Source organism: Mytilus galloprovincialis, chromosome 8 (genome assembly GCF_965363235.1).
Source record: "Mytilus galloprovincialis chromosome 8, xbMytGall1.hap1.1, whole genome shotgun sequence".
Lineage (NCBI taxonomy): Eukaryota > Metazoa > Mollusca > Bivalvia > Mytilida > Mytilidae > Mytilus > Mytilus galloprovincialis.
In genome coordinates, this window is record NC_134845.1 from 2,353,343 (window position 1) to 2,368,844 (window position 15,502).

The window sequence follows — 15,502 nt, forward strand, 5'->3', positions numbered from 1 at the left end:
AAAACAAGTCAAATGGGAAAACAAACGGTCCTATCTATATACAAGACGAGAAACGAGAAACACTTATAAACCACATGAACAGACGACAACCACTGAACATCAGATTCCTGACTTATGACAGGTGCAAACAATTACAGCGAGATTAAATTTTTTATTGGTACCAAAACTTCTTCTTTTTCAGAAACAATATTATTAAATCACAACATGGAAAGACACACTATAAAATATCAAACAAAAAAAGTAGTAACACAAATTAACACATGATGAACGAATTAATTTGATCTGTGTTACAACATTGTACAATGCAAACACATAGTTAATAAAAATAAGGGATGAATAATTAAAGTAAAAGAAGAAAACCACTGTGAAATGTTAAACAATTTTACAAAAACATTATCTTTTAAAAAATAACGTCATATTATAAACATGTAAATGAAAATAATTTAGTTGTTAAGTATACTTCTTTTTCTGTCTATATGATATTCCGTTTAGGAATACCAAGAAACTTCTTTTCCAATTAAACTGATGTATGTATATTTTCGTATAATTGTTATCAGGGTATCGAAACTGTATAGTATGCTCTACGTTTGGTTTTTTAAAATAGCATTTTCAAAATGTTAAAACGTATCAAGAAAATTTCAGTAATGTCAGTTCTAATTGCTAGAGATCTAAAAGCAATACATACACAGGTGCAATTGAACAAATAATGTAAACACGAGCTATAAATGCATACAAATACAAATAAAACATTTGATTACAAAGAACTCTACTATTATTGATTGAAATCAATGTGGTTAATTTTCTTCGTGATTGTACAAATGGCCACTTCACATAAAATATTGATTAATTTGTCTTCCCTTTTTTTAACCAGAAAGATATCCTACTGATATAATTTATCCAAACAATTATAAAATAAACAGACTTTTTTCAAGTTTTAAATTATATATATATATCAATGAAATTGAGAACCGAAATGGATAATAGGTCAAAGAGACAATAACCCGACATAGGGGCAATCGATACTTTGACGCTCTAGTTTTTATATGATGATTTTAGATGATTTTTATTTGTGATTTAAAACAAAATAATGTTTAAAAAGACAAATTAAGAGGTTGTAAATGACTGTTGTTATACTATCTGGTGCATGCTTAAACCAATTTGCAATGAACAAAGGAGAGATTAAAAAAACGTCAACACACTACAACGTAAATGAAACAACATTGGTTAAAAAAGAAAATGTATTAAAACGCACCACAGCGTTTGCATTTTGAAACTAGATTGATTTAAAAGTAGCGAAATGGACAAAAATAAAACTGACATTCTTTTCATTTTTCTCAAAAAATAATCATGCAATTCACATAATTAGATGAACATCTAGTTTGAAATAGTGTTTTATTCTCAACAAATTCAGGGGTGTCTTCTTGTCTTAACAATTTTGAAAAGCTACAATATTTAATACCGCTTTTATCATTACTGATCCAAGCAAAAAGATCGATATGAACTAGATGAAACTTGAGTTATATTTGTATCAGTAGACAAAACGTCAAAGATCCGTTAAGATATGTCAAATTCAGAAGAGATAATCTTAGAGTTTTTATAAATTTTAACTCTTAATTGCACTTAAACTACAGTACCAACTTTGTCCTGGCAAAATCGCCTATAAATGTTCCTTTCCACGTTTACTCTAATATGTATTTTTATTGATTTTCTGAAGTCAGCTTATAGGAGAAAAACGTGTAGTGCGTATGAAAATCAACCAATTACATTATGAAATCTTTCAACAAAGAAATAACTACTTGCCCCTTGTGCTTTATACACCAATTTGTTTTATCCTGAGAAATTAAATTATATTTTTTTTTCATTCAAAACGAGATGATGTACTTCATTTTTTTAAAACAATACAGTTGCTATAATAACAACTCATCTAAGAAATGTAAACAAAGTTATCCGCCATCAACTACTATTTTGTATCAATGCAAATTTTTTCTAGAAAAATACCACATTTTACCACTTATTGCAGTGTTTGAGAATTGATTCAAATAAAATTAAAGGATAAATTAATGTTTTCGATTCTCTTTTTGTGCAACAATTCGTTGGGTTCTTTGCTGATTATTTAGGTTAAAGTGGACCCATTTTGTATTTGTTAATTTCTTTGAATATGACATATTAACTTGCATTTAGGGTGCATGTGTACCTTTAATATATATTGTTATCCTTATTTAAGTCGTTATCATTACAATGCATTTTTGGTACTGCTCTCATACAGATGTAAATTATTGGTACAGTTTGGTCCTCTTAGTTCTTCAAGTTAATAGTTTATTTAGTCTTTTACATATTGTTTGATTCGATCGTCACTGACGAGTTTTCTGTGGATAAAATACGCATCTGACAAACAACCCATTTGACCAGAAATTTTTTCTGGAGAAGACCTTCTTGTAAGTCATAATCATTTCAGTATAGCTTATGATACATTTTAGTCGTAAGATGTGTTATGAAAAGAACCCCTGGTATTTTATGATGAGTTTATGTGCTGTATTTTCCATAATTGCAAGTGTGTTCATGTTTTTCCCCCTCGTTACATGCATACTCAATAGGTTAAAAAAACAAATAACAATGCAGTATTACCAACCACAGCAATTACTATTGAATTGTTTTCCAACTTACCAAAACAAGAAAGGAGGGCACCAAAAAGTAACAGTACAATAATCATCTTATATTTTTCAGGTTTCCAAACTTTACCCCGAATTACAATAGCTGAAATATATAATAATAGTCTACCTTTAAAAACTAATAGCAGTAGCATTGTGGTTTTCGTTTTCTACGCATTTTGATAAGGGGTTATTCTGCTGCTGGACTACAATTCTCGAGGGTATTACCAGCTCGGTACACAGTACATCTGTGCTGACATGATTTACAACAAATCTTTTTAACATTTTCTTTTTTCAACGCATAAATTCGTAAGAAACGTTTCAGCTCCCTAAGCCAAAATTGACCTTACATAGATTTAGCTATTAATTTACGGTCAGTTTTGGTCATACATGTAAAGCGTGTCAACAGAATTGATTGTTATACATCTTTTACTTTCAATTAATAGACTTTGAACTTTTCTTATGAGGATCAATACAGAAAAATGCTTTGAACGCATGACAAATTTGGTGTGTTGTATTCAATTTTTCTAACAGGATAGACAACATATTCTTTTAAGTTTACATTATATTTCAAAATGTATACAACGGTAATTACATGTTCAAAAACCAATGTAACATAACTGTTCAAGATTCACTCGGGTTTGAATGTGATTGTAGATAGATGTGTTTGTGTTCTGTTAAATTGTTCCTTTTAAAACTGTTACACGATGATGACTACTGTACCCATGTTTTGACTATTCTTTTATTTATTATGTCTGTTCAGTTCAGGCATCATTATAAATATAACGGAATTTGATGAGACTGGCATCAAAGTGAGAGGTTCAGCGCTTTAAAACCAGGTTTAAGCCACCATTTTCAACATTTGAAAATGCCTGTACCAAGTCAGGAATTCTTGTCCATTCGTTTTTGATGTGTTTTGTTATTTGATTTTGCCATGTGATTATGGAATTTCCGATTAGATTTTCCTCTAAGTTCAGTATTTTTTGTGATTTCACTTTTTGAAAAAAGATGCTTTATTTCTGCTGAACAAAATCAAAATTTAAAGAAATAATTTTTCTGTTTTTCATTAAACGGTTTAATCTACAACGTATCCACTCAGTAAAATATCTTTTTTCAAATAATGATATGCAAAAATGATATTACCTAGCAGCGAAATGGAACAAAGTACAAAACCTATCACAACGATTTTATAGAAATCAGATTTGCTGAAGCTCTTTTGAATTCTTCCATCTGAAACAAAACTGTTTAGTTAATCAAAAAATATACAATAAAGGACACTGTTGTAATTACGCAAACTTAAAGATATATTGAATACTGCACAGTTTTGTCACTGTGTCTTACACTTTCATCTTATTAAAGTTAAATGCTATTGATTAGTATTAATATAAGCGAGCATATTTGTTTCCCAATTGACTGGTAAACACTGATAAGACTTCATAGCATCGCATTCGACAATGTCAAGTGAAGAAATGGATCAGTATATGTCGTTTATTTCATGAGAGATTGTCAAAGAAAATGACCAATCAAAACGGCAACTACTATTTAGATCAATGCTTCAACTACATGTTGGCTTTTGTTTTTAAAAAACGTTAAGCTTATCAGTTTTTAGGAGAGTATAGTTTTTTTTTATGTAAGCCGGAAACTCATGTCCGACAAATTTTGGTTTGGTTAAAAAAAAATTATAAGTAAAGTGGCTTCACAAAACATCAGCTAAATGTTGTAATAAAACAGAAAATTTTCAAAGTCAAACTGCAACTACAGGCTCTAAAGAGCCTGTGTCGCTCACCTTGGTCTATGTGCATATTAAACAATGGACCCATATGGATTCATGACAAAATTGTGCTTTGGTTATGGTAATGTGTTTTTAGATCTAATTTAACTGAACGTTCTTGCTACTCACAATAATATCTATGACCTTGGCCCAGTAGTTACAGAGGAAAATATTTTGCAAAAATGTACAAACATTTATGAAATTTATGAAACCTGTAAAAAAAATGACTTGCTGTTCATTATTGCTGTTTACAGTTTATCTCTATCTATAATGATATTAAAGAATAATAACCAAAAGCTGCAAACCTTCCTTTAAATTATCAATGTATGGGTAGAAACCAAACAACGGGTGCCTGGTTAGTCTTAAAATTTTGGGCAGATATATCATGACCTGATAAACAATTTTATTTGATTTTAGATATATGAGCCAAAAACTGCATTTTCTCCCTTGTACTATGTTTAGTCATGGCGGCCATCCTGCTTCACAGGCGGGGTCATCGGAGACATTTTTTAAGATCAGATTGTTGGTTGCTTAACGTCCAGTGGCAAATATTTCATGCATATTCAGGACGACAACAATTTAACAATAAACACGATAGGTAGGTATTGTACAAAACAGGCAATCTAGGATGATGGTTGGAGAAATTTGGACTGCCACTGGAAAATAAGGGTATGTTGGATAGAGACAGAAATTGTGCCTTGCTACAGGCTACCTACGGACCCTTCAAAAAGTTGTTGCAAGGGTTCTGAACGTGCAAAGAGCGTGACACTTTCTTTACACGAAGCTTCGGATTTGTCGTCTCTATGCTGACCGGACGTGGCTGCAAACTACATACATCCCGCACAGCCAAACGGACGCCCCTCTTTGGCAAGCGTTTTACTGCCGGTTGGAAAAAGACCAAGTTACCATATTTCAATTCCCCAGTCACCCTTGGGGGCTTTAAAACTAGATACCCTGATGATGATTATGGAAAAGTTTGGATACATTTGTCGCAGGAGTTTCAGAGGAGAAGATTTGTTGTAAAAGATTACAAAAAAATTACCAAAATTGTTAAAAATTAACTATAAAGGGCAATCACTACTTAAGGGCTCAACTGATCATTTTGGTCGTGCTTAAATTATTTGTAGATCTTACTTTGCTGAACATTATTGCTGTTTACAGTTTATCTTTATCTATAATAATATTCAAGATGATAACAAAAAACGGCAAAATGTCCTCAAAATGTTAAAACTACAAATTCAGGGGCAGCAACCCAACAACGGGTTGTCTGATTTAACATGATTCGCAGACAACTATAGGGGTGCATAAAAACTATACATACATCACATATATTATTTGGAGTTTAACTCTTTAAATTATGTAAAACAAATGTTGGAAGGTTTATGGAATAAACACAAACTGGAAAAGCAATGTACAACGATAAAGGTATACTGTAATTTAGCGGGAGGTACAGTATGTCATTGGTATAAAAGTATGGCAAAAATTTATATATGATTTTAAGTCAATTTTTCATCTAAAAATTTCAGGGCAGATAATTCTTGACATATTTAACAATTTTAACCGCAGTTCGATTTGCCATCAATGCTTTGGTTTTAGAGATATAAGCCAAACTCTACATTTTACCCCTATGCTCTATTTTTAGCCATGGCGGGCATCTTGGCGTCAACGCAAAATAATATAATAGCCTTTCAAGACGTCCCTACTATATGGATTACTCTATCTGACATCTGACGTCAAATGTCTGAGCAATGTAGAAATATTATTTAACCAGGATATAGAAACAATAGTGTTAATACCTAAGTATGAAAAGAAGTGTTTAAAAGCCGTTCGAACTAACTCATGCTTAGTAGAAAAATTAACAATATTCAAAGATAACAGATAATCACTGAAATAAGCTTAAATAATATTCACCCCACCCTCGTCTTCGTATATGTATTCATATTTACCGTAATGTCTTGAAATAATTTTGGGCTGCCAACTTCCGCTAAAATAATGATAATGAATATAGTCAATAATACACTGTTCGTGTTATAACAGCAATGATTTATTATGAATAAAACAATACGTTCCATAAAATGCATACACATCTGTAGGACAGTAATATTATCAATGTAAGTAAAGAATAAGTCATGTATAATATATTGCATAAAATAAATCAAAATATAAAATGAATCATTTTAAAAACTAAATAACGCTTACTTTGCCACAGCCACGAAATTAAATATCTACGAATAATTAAGTTTTTTTCTCAAACCACGAAAACTGGAACCTACGAAATAAATGAATCCACAGTAAATGGAATGAATAGACAAAAACATATGGACATTCGTCATCTGATGATTCCTATATGAACCTAGAGTCTGTGTTCTCGGCTAACGGGAATCTGAACTGTTAAAAGTTAATTTTGTGATAGTTGTAATTCATACATCTTAATTTTCTTTGTTAAGTTGACATCGGCATTTCCAACATAACTTGAAACTAGACTCGAATTCTTTATTTGTAAAAGTTAGCTTGTATTGTTGAATCCTCTATTGTATTTTAAGTTATGTTGACACATCACTTATTCTTGGCCGTCATTCCTATCCACGTTAAATCTTTTACATGATAAATATACGTTATTTATACCTCAGACTCTACGGATTATCATTATGAGTATTAATATATGTTAAACATTATTTAACTTCATCAAATTGATCACGTAAATTTGGAGTTTGTACAGTGAAACCAATATCATTAATACATGTAATATATATTCAAGCACGTGGGATGTATAATTAAGGCAAAGGGTTAACGAATATTGTTCTGTCATCCATTAATTGATAAAAGTATTTCTTATAACGTATTGCTGTTCGACAAAAACAGCTGAACGACGATGGTGTATAACAAAAACACAGAAATGCCATTTTGGAAAACAAAAGGGAAATTGGATATCAGGTATTTAAAAAAAAACTAGTTTGTGTATTTCATCTGGAACATAAAAGTATAACACCGTTTTCTTTTGTAACCTTTCTCTTCGATTGTGCTGAGTGTAATTTGTCATTTTTAAATCTATATGTCCAAATGTATATGTAACTGTTTATTCAAATAAATTCACTTATCAATTTTTACTTTCACTTTGTCAAAATAAATAAGATTGATTGAAAATATTGTTAAAGTTATACATTCTGTGTATCTTTCCATCATAGGATATAAATTTACCTTTTCATCTCTAATGCAGGACAATTCGAGTCATTGTGATGTTCTTTGCCAACACATTCATAATCTTAAAAAACGGTGAAATATACATATTGAATTTGTATAGTGGAATTGTCGAAATGCTTTTCAGATACATTATAATTCATAGAGCATTTTGTGTTTTAAGAAATTTTTCTATCTTTATATTGCTCGAATAACATTGCTATTTCTGTGATATTTGAAACATATAAAATATATCTCGTTTCATTGTTTGCTTCTTTAAAATAGAAAATAAATGAGTTCCAGCAGTAAGGGGACCCAACCAATACCAAAAATAGTACGAGTTTCAATATAAATATGTATAAAATACATGATACATTTCAGTCAAAAGAAATTTAAAACATTTGCAAAATTCAAATGCGTTGCTGAATGCACCACAGTTTTTGGCCCATTTGGGTGAAGTGTTGTGTTCTATGCTCTCTCTGCATATTCCAGAATTTAATTATTTCAATGATTGTACTGATAGTTATCAAAGGTACCCGGATAATAATTTAGTACATCAGACGCGCGTTTCGTCTACATAAAACTCATCAGTGACGCTCATATCAAAATATTTATAAAGCCAAACAAGTACAAAGTTGAAGAGATTGAGGATCTGAAATTCCAAATACGGCTAAGGTAATCTATGTCTGGGATAAAAAAAACTAATCCTTAGTTTTTCGATAAATTTAAAGATTTGTAAACAGGAAATTTATAAAAATGACTACATTAAGGATATTCATGTCAACACCGAAGTGTTGACTACTGAGCTGGTGATACCCTCGGGGACGAAACGTCTACCAGCAGTGGCATCGACCCAGTGGTGGTGTAAATAGTTATCAAAGGTACCAATAATTTAGTACGCCAGAGGCGCGTTTCGTCTACACAGGACTCATCAGTGACGCTCATATCAAAATATTTATAAAGCCAAACAAGTACAAAGTTGAAGAGCATTGAGGATCTAAAATTCCCAAAAGTAGTGCCAAATACGGCTTAGGTAATCTATGCCTGGGATAAGAAAATCCTTAGTTTTTCGATAAATTCAAAGATTTGTAAACAGGAAAATTATAAAAACGACTACATTAATGATATTCATGTCAACACTTCGTACTGGGCTGGTGATACCCTCGGCGAGCTCGACAACTATAGGGATGCATAAGAATTATACATAAATCACATATATTATTCGGAGTTTAACTCTTTAAATTATTTAAAACAAATGTATGAAGGTTTATTGAATAAACACAAACTGGAAAAGGAATGGACAACGATAAAGGTATAATGTAAATACTACGTATTTTAGCGGGAGGTACAGTATGTCATTGGTATAAAAGTATGGAAAATTTTAATATATGATTTTAAGTCAATTTTCCAACTTATCCCCTGTAGACCTTTCCCTTGAAGTTAAATCAGTATTGTTCTGCAGCATTCCATACAATGTTTGTGTGCACAGGTTATTTACAGGTGGGTCACTGTGCTCTTAAGCTGTTAGAAAAATGGCGGAAATGGTAACATTTTAATCTGTATCACTTTTCATATCATAAACTCAGAAACTAATTATGACTTATCTTGAAGCTGAAAAACACTCCCACAATTGGTGTGTGGTTGTTTTGTTGACACGTGTTTTTGCGGAAAGTGCTGAAACATGTAACTGTTCAGATGAATTATCTTAAAAAACTGACCATCATATCCTTTGTAACGACTTGTTGAGGTAAATGTTTTATTTGAGTCATTTTAGCGGTATCTTTTACATTGCAATATAAAAAGGGGTGGGCTTGCGGTAAAACCCTGTTCAACATTTTACATGTCCTGTACCAGGTCAGTACTATGGCAGTTAAGGATGTATTCTTCTGACTTTTCAGTCTCGTTCAGTCTCGTTAAAATCTCGCTCTTGATTTATTTCCAAAACATGTGATAGAAGTGGAAAATATCAATGAATTTTAAAAATATTATAAGCAAACATAAATCTGTGAAAAAATTGTGTATTTACAATGAATGTTTTTTGCGTAATCCAGTTTTCAAATTTAACGACCAATCAAGTCAGTATATTTAGCCAAAATTTTGAGAAAATGGGTGAGGGATACAAAAAATGATCAAAAAAAAAAAAATCATGTACATCCCATATCATTTTGGTCTTTTCAAATTTCTTAGATATGTCTTTTTCCATTCATTTATAACAAAAAAGTTGAAATAATATGCATTTTGTTCTTAAAACTGAGAAAAATCAGAAAAATACAAAATTGACAGCACGGTAAATTTTACACAAAAAAGCGTCAAAATATGATAAAACTTTCTTATATTAACACCTACCTATAGTTTTTGTAAGTAAAATTTATTCAGATTGGTTTACTTCATCTTTATAGAAAGTATGAGAAAAAGTTTAATTGTGGAACTGTGATTTTTTTCATGATAATAGCCCAAAAATAGGTAAAAATCGATGAAAAATGGGAAAATCATCAAAATTGGTCATTTTCAAAGGGCCGTAGCAAAAATGGAGTGCACCACCATATGATTTTTTCTTCACCAATTATTTTGTAACAGTCTTATAAACCCAAAAATCAGGTTAAGAAAAAAAGTTTAATTCTAGAAATTTTTGGCTCCTCAGAGGTGTACATCCTTAATATCAAATGTCGTTTCTATGTATGTTATTTTTGCACTTCAATGTTTCTGCTGTTCCGTTGTTTTCCTCGTATACTTAATACGTTTACCTTGGTTTTAGTTTGAAACCCCTATTTGTTTTCTCTCAGTCGAATTATGACTATTGAGTAGCGGTATACTACTGTTGCCGAAACAGTGATTTTAACTAGAGCTTTCGAAGAAAAGAGTTGAAAAATTTTAACCTTTAGCTAACTTCAGTTCCAGTACATTTTCGTTTAACAACATTCCATATAGAGTATATATATTTTTTATATATAAATTGCCTTTAAATTTTTCTTGTCCCATTTAAAAAGATAAAAGGATCAAAGGTTAATAATTATCAATACCAGATATATGTATACTCTTATATTTGATGCGTTTCCCTTTGTTTTTATTTGTAACCCGGGTTTGTTTTTTTCTCAATCGATTTATGAATTTCGAATAGCGGTATACTATTGTTGCCTTTATACATGCATATTATATATACCTGACGATAAATTTAAGCCATCATCACATTGGCTTATATGACAAGAACAATCCTCATCTGATGGTATACAAAAACATTTTTGTTTTGGTTGTTGAATAAATTTATAGCCTTTTGAGAAATCACAGCGGCACGCTCCATCTGAAATTAGGTTACCACTATTAAAGACAACTTGACCCTCTTCTTCACATGGCGTCTTTCGAAAAAGGCAAACTCCACTTACATTAGCCCATAACGGAAAAGGCTGGTATCTTTCTGACGAACAGTCGACATTTCTTAGACGTCCAGTTATAACATATTTTTCGCCTTAAAATAGAATAACATTTCAGGTTATAACATATTAAGTTAGAGTAATTTGAAATCTGCTTTAAAGTGATATGAAAAATTAATACTTTTTGTAAATAGCTATTTGCATGAAAAATTAAGAAATGGTTGTCTTAAACAGTGATTATGTTTTAAGTGTTAAGTTTATATTCGGTTCACTTATTATCGTATTACACGATGAAGATAGTAATAAAATCATATGGGTATCAGGACAGACATTTTATGTGTTCTAGAGCAATCATAGCGCCCATTAGTTAGTACTACACCTATTAGATTATGAGTCATACTTTGCTAGTTCCCACTAGTCATCAATAAAACCTATATTGTGTTCAGAAAGGATAGATCATCGCAAAATGAAGACATTTGACATGTATGTTAACTATTATATATTCACAAACAACTTTATTTAACAAATCATCGAGTATAACATGCACATATATCAATACTTACCGCGGGTAACATAATCGGGATTCTTGTTACACTGTTCAGAAAATATTATCCTATTTGTATCATAGAGACACGTGTATTCCGATCTTAATCTGCTTGTGCAATATGCTTGTGCCCTGAATGGTCTCTGAGATATATCCGGACATTGCAAGAGGTACGAATAAGTCGTAGACGTGAAAAGAATGATCTAAAATAGAATGATTTAATTGGTGATGTTAAAATACACCAGCTATGAACATGAAATGGATTTACAGCAACAGTCTCTGTGCCTTTCACAACAATGAGCAAGTGGAACCCAACACAAACCAATTTGATATCCATAGTTTTTTTTATAAGTGCTCTTTAATTAAGGGCAGACAATTTGTGCTCTACGTGTGGCGTTCGTTGTGTTGATCGTCAACGTACAAACTACGTGGTAGGTCTAATTTGGTATGGTCACATTAATGGAGAAGTATACGCAATAATGGTTGGAACATTATTGTCGTCATCTGTGACAAATTCAATTGGAACTCGTCGTTTCATAGCACCCTGGTGAGCAGCAATCCCTTTATCAAGAAAATCTTGATAGAAAAGTGTTTTTATATTATAAAATGTAAAATAATTTGAAAAATAGTTAAAATTCCCAAACATTCCCAAACTGTATATAATATTCTATTTTGCCATGATACATTCGTTTCATTATTTGACATTTTCTTTACTAGAGAGACACTAGAGATGAAGTGGACATTTAGTGACCTACGGCTGTTAATTTCTGTGTCATTTTTTCTCTTAGTGAGTTGTCATACATCATCTTCTATTTTATATATAAGTTTTAGTGCAATAAAACAACTTTGATTGTTTCTGCTTAAATTATTCTAACAGTTACTGTTACAGAAGTTTGATTTAGATCTTGACCAATTATAATGTGTGTAAACACCTACGCCATCCATACATTAGAAGTCTGGATGAACTGAAAGGTTAACAAATGAAGTCCTTAAATTATGTCACAAGATTGAAACGTACCCAAAACTTATGGAATGCAATCATTGTGACCATAGGCAGTACTGTTACCTATAATAAAATAATTTATTTCATTAGTTGCAATGAATTAACGTGATTTCCCAGTGTATCAAAACCGAAAATTGGACATGTGAAATAAATTCGACCTATAATGGTTTACTTTTATAAATTTTTATTTGGATGGAGAGTTGTTTCATGGCTCTCATACCACATCTTGCTTTATCTATCGGTTATAAACAAAGTTTATGAGGAACTGCTAGTAGTCTGTTGTTATTTATATATTATTATCATTTTGTTTATTTTCTTTGGTTACATCTTCTGATATCAGACTCGGACTTCTCTTGAACTGCATGTTAATGTGCGTATTGTTATGCGTTTACTTTTCTACATTGGCTAGAGGTATAGGGGCCCCCGGAAGGGTTGATATCTCATAAACATGTTTAACCCCGCCGCATTGTTGCGCCTGTCCCAAGTCAGGAGACTTTGACATTTGTTAGTTTTGGATTATTTTAATTTTAGTTTCTTGTGTACAATTTGGAGTTTAGTATGGCGTTCATTATCACTGAACTAGTATATATTTGTTTAGGGGCCAGCTGAAGGACGCCTCCGGGTGCAGGAATATCTCGCTACATTGAACATGTTGAAGACCTGTTGGTGACCTTCTGTTGTTGTCTTTTCTATGGTCGGGTTGTTGTCTCTTTGACACATTCCCAATTTCCATTCTCAAGTTTATTTAAGTTATGAGGAAGACAGATTAAAATGACACTCCGTACATTTTACGGACACTATCACGAATCGGTTGATACATATGGTGTAACTTTGTCCAAACTAACTATGGACGTTGTTACCACGTGTTAGATTGTTGTTTGTCAACACGCCGTCTGATCTTTTTATTATCGAATGTGACTGTTTAGATGAGTGTGAATTTGTATTGCTTTAAGACATGGCATGGTACTTTTCCATCCCAAATTAATTTGTTCGGTTTTGATGTTGTGTTTGTTGTTGTCATCGGATTTTATCAAATGTCTTAACGTTTGTAGTTGTAAATTGTATATTTTTTGTTGTATTCGTGTGTTGATAACTACTCATTCAGTTTTTTGGTAGAATTAATTCTGAATCAACGAAATTAACACAATATATTTGGTTTTCAGTTTGATCGGATAAAACACCTACAAAGCTAGATAATACAATCAATTATCTAATTACTACTACAATTAAATATTAATAAGTATTACAATTTCCACTGTTATTAATATAAGTAAGATAAGTCCTAATTTCATCCAAATTCTTTCTTAATTTTCGGAACACGTTTTAGAAATTCAAATATGACGTCACTTTGAGCGTTGCATTGACTATGGCTAACAGGGCTGTGATTTTGTAATGTATTCGGTTTTATTCTGTAGCTAGTCACCACTTAAGTTTAATCATGTATATCTGTTATATAGTCATTTTATAAAATTTACTGTTTGCAAAACTATGTATTATTCTTGATAATAATGATGTTTTTGTACCAGGCGGATAACCCGGGCCTCTCAACTCTTTGGGACTTTTGGTCCTCGGCGATCTTCAACTGTAGTTGTTATGGTTTTCAAACGTTTTACATCTGAGCTTAGTTTTGTGTGGACGTAGCGCGCGTCTGGCGTATAAAAATATTTTTTAACATGTAACTTGTGACGGCTATTAATCATTTGTTCTTCTGTCCTATATTTTCTCCCATTATCTTTTTTTATTTATTTTAACCCTGTCGTGTATTGTTGTCATTTTAATGTTATAATTTACACTGCCATTAAAGCGTGAGGTTTGGCATGCCACAAAACCAGGTTCAACCCACCATTTTTTTCATAAAATGCCCTGTACCAAGTCAGGAAAATGGCCATTGTTGCATTATAGTTCGTTTCTGTGTGTGTTACATTTCGGTGTTGTGTCTCTGTACGTAGTGTCGTAGTTCTCTTATATTTAAAACGTTTCTCTCAGTTTTAGTTTGTTATCCGGATTTGTTTTTTCTCTTTCGATTTATAAATTTTGAACAGCGGTATACTACTGTTGCCTTTTTTATAACACTCCTCTGACTCATACAACACATGTTTCGACGTAATCTCCTTTAACTCGTTTCTACAGACAAATCCTGTATTTTTCCTTATGATAGGATAATGTACGTTTTTTGTTTTTAAAATTACCTGACATTTCATCGTAAATCGAAAACATGCAATGAAAAACAAATCAGCATTTCTATACATTGAACTTAATCGTTATGATGGAACTTTTTTTTTGTCATATATAGAAATAAGTATAACAAAATGCAAACACGAAATAAAATCATTGTTTATAGTAAGTCCATTTTGGTTTTGAGATCAATTTTGGGTAAAAGCAATTATATGTCATTTTGTTAGTTCGCTGATCACAAATAAAAGGACAACGTTGAGATATTTAAAAAAAACCGGTTTAACCCTTTGATAAATGTACTTGCTGACTACGAGATTTTTAACAAATGAAATATAATACAAAAAACAACAATATTTTAAATGCTAGATATGTTTATAAAGAATGACTCATTCATAAAATCCCAGTTGAATGTACCAACACAAATATTACGTGCACAAGGAAGTTTATTCGCAAGTAAAATAACTTGATTATAATTATAAATAGACTAGTAAAAAATGATTTCTTTTTCGTGTTTGGCGTCTTCTTGTTATGGTCCTTACGGTGTTATGTTTTTCATCGATATATATATGTTATGAGTTCTAAATATCCTTTTGATAACTTCCTCTCTAATTATTTTGCTGTTTCGATTTTGTGTGTAGTAACAATAGGTATTAATAGCTTAGTAACAATAGGTATTAATAGCTTAGTAACAATAGGTATTAATAGCTTAGTAACAATAGGTATTAATAGCTTAGTAACAATAGGTATTAATAGCTACCCATTTTGAAGATAAATTAGAACTGAAGTATTCTTATCAGATTAAATCATTTGAGTGCG

General features: G+C 31.5%; 1 protein-coding gene across 1 annotated transcript in view; it reads right to left on the reverse strand.

Moving 5' to 3' along the window:
- Positions 1 to 14,712, reverse strand: part of LOC143042939 (uncharacterized) — a 68,741-nt gene extending 54,029 nt beyond the window's left edge. The window contains exons 1-8 of the mRNA XM_076215443.1: positions 14,701 to 14,712; positions 12,527 to 12,574; positions 11,528 to 11,711; positions 10,757 to 11,059; positions 7,618 to 7,681; positions 6,366 to 6,403; positions 3,792 to 3,878; positions 2,665 to 2,754 (exon numbers count right to left, since the gene is read on the reverse strand). Coding sequence (XP_076071558.1) covers positions 2,665 to 2,754; positions 3,792 to 3,878; positions 6,366 to 6,403; positions 7,618 to 7,681; positions 10,757 to 11,059; positions 11,528 to 11,711; positions 12,527 to 12,574; positions 14,701 to 14,712 — 826 coding nt within the window. The remainder of the gene's footprint in view (positions 1 to 2,664; positions 2,755 to 3,791; positions 3,879 to 6,365; positions 6,404 to 7,617; positions 7,682 to 10,756; positions 11,060 to 11,527; positions 11,712 to 12,526; positions 12,575 to 14,700) is intronic.
- Positions 14,713 to 15,502: the final 790 nt, after the last annotated feature.